At 48.1% G+C, this 8,532-nt stretch overlaps 1 protein-coding gene across 1 annotated transcript in view; it reads right to left on the reverse strand.

Moving 5' to 3' along the window:
* Positions 1-518: 518 nt before the first annotated feature.
* The window catches only part of LOC307077570 (short transient receptor potential channel 4-like), a gene marked incomplete at both ends in the record, with an annotated part of 21,302 nt that continues 13,288 nt past the window's right edge, over positions 519-8,532 (reverse strand). The window contains 8 exons of the mRNA XM_079738999.1: positions 519-1,253; positions 1,564-1,653; positions 2,236-2,277; positions 3,478-3,672; positions 4,353-4,548; positions 6,326-6,441; positions 6,872-7,072; positions 7,736-7,875. Of these exons, the coding sequence (XP_079595125.1) occupies positions 519-1,253; positions 1,564-1,653; positions 2,236-2,277; positions 3,478-3,672; positions 4,353-4,548; positions 6,326-6,441; positions 6,872-7,072; positions 7,736-7,875 (1,715 nt within the window). The remainder of the gene's footprint in view (positions 1,254-1,563; positions 1,654-2,235; positions 2,278-3,477; positions 3,673-4,352; positions 4,549-6,325; positions 6,442-6,871; positions 7,073-7,735; positions 7,876-8,532) is intronic.

Raw genomic sequence — 8,532 nt, forward strand, 5'->3', positions numbered from 1 at the left:
CATAGAATGGATAGATAGAAGGAGAGAAGGTAAGGAAAATGTAACAACAGTTACAGCGTTATAAGAGAGCAGGAAAGAATGAGAAAGAGAGAGAGAGAGAGAGAGAGAGAGAGAGAGAGAGAGAGAGAATACCAGAGAAGGTAAGCAGATAAAACAGATAAAAGGTCAAGAACATCTGGAAAAAAGAGCAAATCTGGAACTATATTTTGACCCCCCCACTGGTGGAAAGCAATGACACAATCCCTGCATCCATATGATCCTAGCACGATCAAGGTTAGTCCGACTTCTGGTCGCGGTATAGAGACCTGGAGTCTGTTTCAAATTAAAAGCCTCCCTGAGCCTTGAGCGATCAAAGCTGACCTATAGTTCCCTTATGAATGGAAAACCTTTCAATTATTTGCCGACAATCAAAACGCGAGAACAAAAGAATACCTAAAAGACCAAGTAATCCCTTCTTTGATTGTCCGTCTTCTGACGCCTTCTGATTTGTTTCTTGTTGGTTTGAAGTCCACCCCCAGTCAGGTCCCCTCCTCCTCCTCCTGTCCCGAGTGTCCCGTCTGCACGGCCCGCAGTCTGTAGTCATCCTCCGCCGTCTCCCTGCCCAGGAAGCTCTCCCGCTCCTCCAGCTCTATCGCCTTCTCTCCCTCCTCCTCCTCCTGGTCCAGCTTCCTTCCGGTCCAGGATGTTCCTCCGCCGCACTCCCCGTCCTCCTTCCTGTCCGCACTCCCCCTGTGCCCCTCCGGCTGCCGGGCCTCGCAGTCCCCCTGCTCCGCCTTCCCAGAATCCCTGGCTTCCTCCGGCAAAGAGTACATGTTCAGAGCGACCCCGGCCGCGGCGCACGCCGACCCCGCCAGGCGTCGGTGGAACAGGCTGAACTCGCCGGTGTCCCGGGGGGAGCCCTGCCTCCGGCCCGCCTTCTCGTCTGCGGCGTCGGAGCTCTCGCCCGGCGCCTCGGTGGGCGGGAGGCCGTTGGGCAGCCCGTTGAAGGCCTCCGGGGGCCGGGGGGCTGCCGTGGTCCCCCCGGCTCCCCGCTTCAGGATGGCGGCCGTGACCCGGAACAGGTTGAGCTTGCTCTTGGCCTTGCCGCCCGCCGCCGCGGAAGGTGGGGTCACCTTCAGGGCGGCGTTGGGGTAGGCGAGCGGCGACTCCCCGGGGCTGCCGCCGGCCTTGGCCCCCGGCAGGGCGGACTTCCCCCCCGACTTCATCATGCCCATCACCTCGTAGCGGAAGCTGGAGATGTCCTGCTTCAGCTCCTGGGGGAGGGAACACGCAAAGGACTAGGATGATGAGCACGTTTTAGACACAGAAACAAATTAAGACTTTTAAGTATGAGCAGTTTTGGCACGGTTGTAGTCAGAGTCAAGGTGTTATTTCCTGCAAAATAGGTGTCATATTACGTTATATTATGTTTGCTCTCCGGACGATATTTGGCTTGCATGATAAAATACAACTTTCGGTTCCCGCGAGCAGTTATGTAATCAGGTGTTACTCTAAATATATCCTCGTATAACACTAAAGCATAGCCGCGTCGAGTGCAAATTCAGGGAAACAGCAAAAGGTTACCTTGAAGTTCTCCTCCGTCAAGCCTTCCTCTGTCTTGGCATCTCTGATCATGGCGGCTACGTAGCGCTTCACCAGGTTCCTCAGAACCTCCTACAACACCAAACACACGCACAATAAACCTCTCCTCAGTCGCCAATAAAGTCAACTTGGATCTGGCAGTCCTACGGTGTTACAGCAGAATTTCTGGGGGGAGACGGCACAGAGCCTGGGCTGGGATACCAAACTGTTACAGAGATATTCTACCGATGAAGATTTATTCACATGAGTAAATTAAGCTTTAAAAGGTTTTTTATTATGACCAGTGGCCAGCCTACACGGTGCTGACTCTAAACATTTTCAGAAACTAGTGCAGGCTGTGTTAGCGGTTCCCAATTATTCGCTTTCAGATCCACGCGTACAGCGACATGATTATTTTCCCTTCAAATATGTAGAAAAATATTAATATTAAACGGGAAAGGAAGCAAAACCCAGATTGAGACCGACTGCCATCATATTTTAAATTATGAATATAAAGTCGAATTAGACTTCAGATGAATGGCTTCAGCAGTGAACGAACAACACCACCAGACATAGGGATTATCGTTTTCCTGAAAGGCCCCCAGTTCATGACATGAATCCGAGTTCACCCACACACCTCCCGAGCCAACGTTTACACGAGGAGCCGACGCTTACCTGGTACTGGTGGTTGATCCTCAGGTTCTCGGCTGCCCGTCTCTACGAGCAGGAAGGGGACGAAGACACACAGACAAACAGAGAGAAAAATTTGAGGAATTGAACTAATTAGGCAGGGAAGGCTGTAAGGTAACACAGCTAGGAGATGAACCGCTCCCTCAGTGAGGCGTGTTGGGGCGGAGGAGGCCAGCTGTGAGCGGGGGGATAGGAGGGAGTGCAGGGGGCGCTAAGCAGAGCCCACGCTGTGTCACAACACCCTTCGACTCACCCGAACAAGAGCCTGCTCGGCGATGATCCGTTGCGTTTGCCTCCTGAGGTCCTTAGTTCCTCAACATCGTTCGTATCATGAGTACATATGTTTTTTTTTACATTAGAATCACTACAATAGTATAGATTTCTGCTCGGTAGGACTTGATATTGTAAGGATCGAACGATCATTGATTATGGATGATTGATTAGACAGAACAATAATTGATGTAGTGAAAATTAATATGATTAGGGCTTGTGGATTGTTTGCACTCGTCGAAACAGTATTAGCACCAAATGTATGTAGTATGTAGAATAGTAGTAGTAGAAGTATTAGTAGGCCACTTTAAGCAGAAGTATTATAGTAGTAGTATAGTAATAGTAGTATAGTAGTAGTAAAAGTAGTAGGATACTAAAAGCAGTGGTAGTATAGTAGTCCTATACTAATAGTATAGCAGTAGTATTTTAGCATTAGTAGGCCTCTAAAAAGCAGTTGTAGTATAGTGACAGTAGTATAGTAGTAATAGTATAGATGTGGTATTAGTATAGTAGTAGTAGTAGTGTAGTAGTAATAATAGTAAGGCCACTAAAAGCAGAAGTAGTATAGTAGTAGTAGTATAGTAGTCATAGTATAGAAGTGGTAGTAGTATATTAGTAGTTAGTAGTACTAGTATAGTAGTATATTGTAGTAGTAGAACAGCAGTAGTATAGTAGTATTAGTATAGTAGTATAATATACTGATCGTAGTATGCCACTAATAGCAGTAGTAGAACAGCAGTAGTATAGTAGTATTAGTATAGTAGCATAATATACTGATAGTAGTATGCCACTGATAGCAGTAGTAGAACAGCAGTAGTATAGTAGTATTAGTATAGTAGTATAATATACTGATAGTAGTATGCCACTAATAGCAGTAGTAGAACAGCAGTAGTATAGTAGTATCAGTATAGTAGTATATTATACTGATAGTAGTATGCCAGTAGCACCAGTCCTCACCCCCAGGGTCCCGAAGGTCTTGGGGCGTTGGGAGCGGGTCCTCTTGCACACCTGTCTCTTGATCCAGCAGGTGAGGTACCAGGCCGACTTGGGGCTGGGGATGATGTTGAAGGGAGAGGGCAGGGTGCCCCCCTCCTCAAAGTAGCTCATCCACAGCTTGGTCCGGGCAAACTTCCACTCGATGTCTGCATGGTCCTGAAAAAAACACATTTCAAACCCGCCAGACATCTGTGGCGTCATCTCGTCGTACCAACATGTTTTTCATTTTTTTAATGGATGTGAGGATGAGGCGAGTGTTTACAGAAAGGCTCCCAGACGTAATATAACGCAGTGGCGCACCCGTTCTAACAAAGAAGGGTGTTGTTTCTTCTGGCCCTTGCATAATAAGTTTAATGTACAACACATTGAGGCTGAGAGAATCTAACAAGGAATTGCCCAAACCATCGCTCAAATAATTTTTTATTCATGCTGCATCTGGCAATTGTGTATACAGGCTTCCCTGTTACATCCCATAAACATGTAAATTGGTGGATTTCAAAAGACACACTGGTTAATCCATGTGTCCACGCTGTTCCCATTGAGTCATGCTGGTTCCTCCTGTGATTGCTCTACTTCTCCTATGTCTTTATTTTTACTTGCCTATTTGAATTAGAGAGACAGTGGGATATTTCAGATTTTATTATTACAGATCAACAATGAGTAGGCATGGGTTAGGCAGCTGACTCAGGGAAGCCTACATGTAGAATGTGGACATTGAGGGGTTCGAAACTAGTATAGCATAGTATCAAACCCAACGCACCCAAACCAGCGCAGAGCTATCCTTTATCCAGCTGGGTTCAGGGATGTTATGAAAGGGTGTGTGTGGGGGGTCTTACGGCGATGTGCTGGTAGGAGTTGTTCATCATGGCGATGAGCATGTTGAGGAGCACCACCAGCGAGATGATGTTGTAGGTGCCGAACATGGTGGCGCCCACAAACTCGGTGAACTGGTGGTCGGCGTCCACGTTGGTGACGTAGAGGTTGATCAGGCCGAAGATGGACCAGAACAGAGACTGCAGAGTCTCAAATAACCTGGGCAGGAAACAGTGTTCTGTTTGTCATGTCTAGAATGATAAGAATGAACATGGACCAGAACAGAGACTGCAGAGTCTCAAATAACCTGGGGAGGAAACAGTGTTCTGTTTGTCATGTCTAGAATGATAATAATGAACATGGACCAGAACAGAGACTGCAGAGTCTCAAATAACCTGGGGAGGAGCAGTGTTCTGTTTGTCATGTCTAGAATGATAAGAATGAACATGGACCAGAACAGAGACTGCAAAGTCTCAAATAACCTGGGGAGGAAACAGTGTTCTGTTTGTCATGTCTAGAATGATAAGAATGAACATGGACCAGAACAGAGACTGCAGAGTCTCAATTAACCTGGGCAGGAAACAGTGTTCTGTTTGTCATGTCTAGAATGATAAGTAGAACATGGCCCAGAACAGAGACTTCAGAGTCTCAAACACACACACACACACACACACACACACACACACACACACACACACACACACACACACACACACACACACACACACACACACACGCACACAAAAATACACGTGCACAACCACACTTACTTTAGTTTATTTACTTAATACTTACCGAATACAATACAAAAACACATACTCACACACACGTCACCACCACACCTACACACACACTGACAGAATAAGTACAAGAACAAACTATCAGGTTCCTCCACTTCCCGGTTGTGAGACAGTTCTCAGGGGTGATGAAAAAATGTGATCTAAAATGTAACACTCTAAACCAGTGAATCTCAACTTGGGGCTCCCAGGGCACTTTGAGTGGGAGGCAGAGCATATGCCAGCTTTAATCTTCAGAAAGAAGCTTATGTTAATATAGAAAATGTAATTCATGTTTCAATGGCTTTTTATTTCATTGAGTCCTTCCCCAATTATTGCAGCTTTTAAGCTTGTTTCATGTTTTGAAGGCCTTGTTGATTGCTGTAATATTGGTAAACACATTTATTTTTGGGTTTTGCCTTAATCACTAATGACACTTGTGGGTCCTGAGGCCAGAGCTGATAAGCACCAGTGCTCTGAAGCAGCGGCCCGCAAACTTGGGGAATGTGACCTGTTTCCACATGAACTAGTCTTGTACCAGGTCGCAAGAAAGAATAAACAACTTGTCTTGTTTTTGTTTTATTGACTCCGAATCTGAAAGATGTTTTATTTTGAAAACCACCGGATGCACTCTCATTCAATGGGCTCTGGCCCGGTGTAACAAGTCGACTGAAGCTATCCCGACAGAGCAACGGCGATACAATGTTTATTAGTAGTGTACTCAGTCTACGCTCAAAGCACGTGCATGATTCTGCGCGTGAACGACTTCATGGCCGTCTCTGCTTTACGCTTTTTGTCTAACATGGTACCAGTCCGTGGTGTTATAAAGTTGGGGACCACTGCTCTAAGGGACTAGACTGGGTACCCCCAGCCCGTTCTGCCGGCGATTTGAATTCACCCTGCAGCAGGGGCTGGAGAGGAGCAATACTTTTCTTCCTGTGTCCGATCCGCCTTTACTGGAGTCAATCCCCAAGCTGGCTTTCCCCCCCAGGCGCGCTACTGGCTGGTTTAACATAACGGAGACAGGGAAGCGACGGCAAGCAGCCAATTGCGTACAGAGTCGTTTGAACTACGCCCGATGATCACGCCTCTTGTGCTGAAGAAAATCAAACCAGCCTCCCCGGACCAACGTGCAATCTACAATTCAGCTTGGTCCAGGACCCCTGCTCAAACTCTCCCCCTTCCAGACACATCCATCGAGCTACCCCGCTGGGACTCACGTGGAGAAGGCGTTGTTCTGCTCCACGCAGCGGATCCCCTTACACTTCCCCTCGGCCGCCTTGGTCTCGTAGTAGAAGTACAGCTGGTTCAGCCCGTTTGCAAACGCCAGCAGAACCTAGGAGGGGAGGAGCAGAGTGTTGGCATCGCGCGCCGACCGGCGGTCATCGTACCACAGCTGTGGCGGGTCTTCCGGGCGTACCACCATGTTGGATGTTGTACGTCCTGGCACTTAAAAATAAAACCTGGCATCGTGTCGCATCTTACCCTAGCTATCTGTGTTGTGCACGGGGAAATGGGTTAACCTAGCGATTGTTAGCGCTTGGCACTTGTTTCTATGAACATCCTTACTGTTCCAACAGCATTATATTGTTGATATATTCTCTTCTTCTGACAAATGCCAATACTTTGCGCTTCTGTGTCGATATAATCGCATGCGCCAAAGACCGAGATTTTGAACAGAATATATTTTCCCCCCCCGAAACACTAACTTTTTATAAATCGCTTTGGATGAAAGCGTCGGCTAAACGCCCTGAATGCGACTGTACCAGGCAGTAGATGAAGAGGAACTTGAGGATGTCCAGCAGCATGCGGCCCAGGGATATCTGCAGTGGGCCCAGGTGGGAGTTGGCCGTGAACAGGGAGATGAGCCGCAGCGAGCTGAAGATGTTGGCGATGGCGAACACGGCCTCGGCCACCAGGGTGGGGTGCCACATCTCCCACAGGTGGCGGGGCTTATTGCCGCTATACTGCAAGGGGACGGGGGGGGGGGGGGGCAGCATCAGGGTCATGTAGATGTGTGTATTCATGTGTATTTATATGTAGGACGGAAAACATGGATCGTTTAAATGTGTCCTCGTAAAAGTGACTCAAAGTTTCCGTTTAAAGTTCGAACTAGCGCGTAGCTTAAATAGCCTGGGTAAATCTGTACTCAATGCTGATTGATCGTGATTTCAATACACATCAAAAATAAAGGCCAGCCCTAAACCCCTCCCACTCACCCTAAACCCCTCCCACTCACCCTAAACCCCTCCCACTCACACGCCCAGCCAGCCTAACTACCCTAGTTCACATCACACAGCTGCACAGCCAGTTGGAGTGCACAAAACAGTGTTACTGGGGTTCTTGTATTCTGAAACCCTCCCACTGACTAAGGTGGAGCGGCTCTGTCTTCAACATTGCAACTTTAATAGGAAGAACCGTGCGAGAAACAATCTTGCAGAAAAATAGGTTTCCCCGGCCAAGATAATTCTTTGGGTTTTATGAGTCAGAGCCGTTATGTTCGTATTGTGATTTATGAAAGGGTTATCGTTCTTCCTCAAAGAGCTTGAGGCACCATGGAGGTGTACATCAGTATACGTCACCTTGGGTGGTGGGGGGAGGGGTTGACCCAAGGTGACCCGGGACCTCACCTTGGTGTAGGCTACGATCTTCAGGGAGATGGTTGCCAGATAGAGGGAGTTCATGACGAAGTCCATGAGGTTCCACCAATCGTGGACGTAGTCCTGGAACCCGCCGTCCCACATCTGCTTGATCTCTGTCCAAATGAATCCTGGACGGGAGACAAGAGCCACACACAATTCTTCAACGCACATTCTTCGATCCCTCAACGTACGATTCTAGACTGCTTCTCACTTTCCTGGACACATTTATCAATTCAATTGCGTCTAACTCTTCACGATTGAGTGTGTCTATTCCACATTCTGACGGTACCCAGTCGTTCATCTATATATCCTTCCACTCGTCCGTCCGCTTTCCTATCGATCACCAAACTGTCCACCTATCACACATAAATCCATTCACCCACCCAATCATCACCTATTCCGTTCATCCCTCCATCCATCCATCCATCCATCCATCCATCCACCCATCCATCCATCCATCCATCCATCCATCCCCCAAGAGTCCATCCAACCATCTACCCACCCATCCATCCATCCATCCACCCATCCATCCATCCATCCATCCATTCATCCATCCATTCATCCCTCCATCCATCCACCCATCCATCCATCCATCCACCCATCCATCCACCCATCCATCCATTCATCCATCCATCCACCAAAACATTCATCCGTTCATCCAACCAACCAACCAACCAACCAACCACCCAGCATCCATCCCCCAATAATCCATCCATCCACCCGCCCAAACCCTCCACCCACTCCCCGCCTCGCCCCCAGGACCACCCCCGGCACGCCCCCCAGCA

The sequence above is a fragment of the Pollachius pollachius genome (genome assembly GCF_949987615.1).
Source record: "Pollachius pollachius genome assembly, chromosome: 6".
NCBI lineage: Eukaryota > Metazoa > Chordata > Actinopteri > Gadiformes > Gadidae > Pollachius > Pollachius pollachius.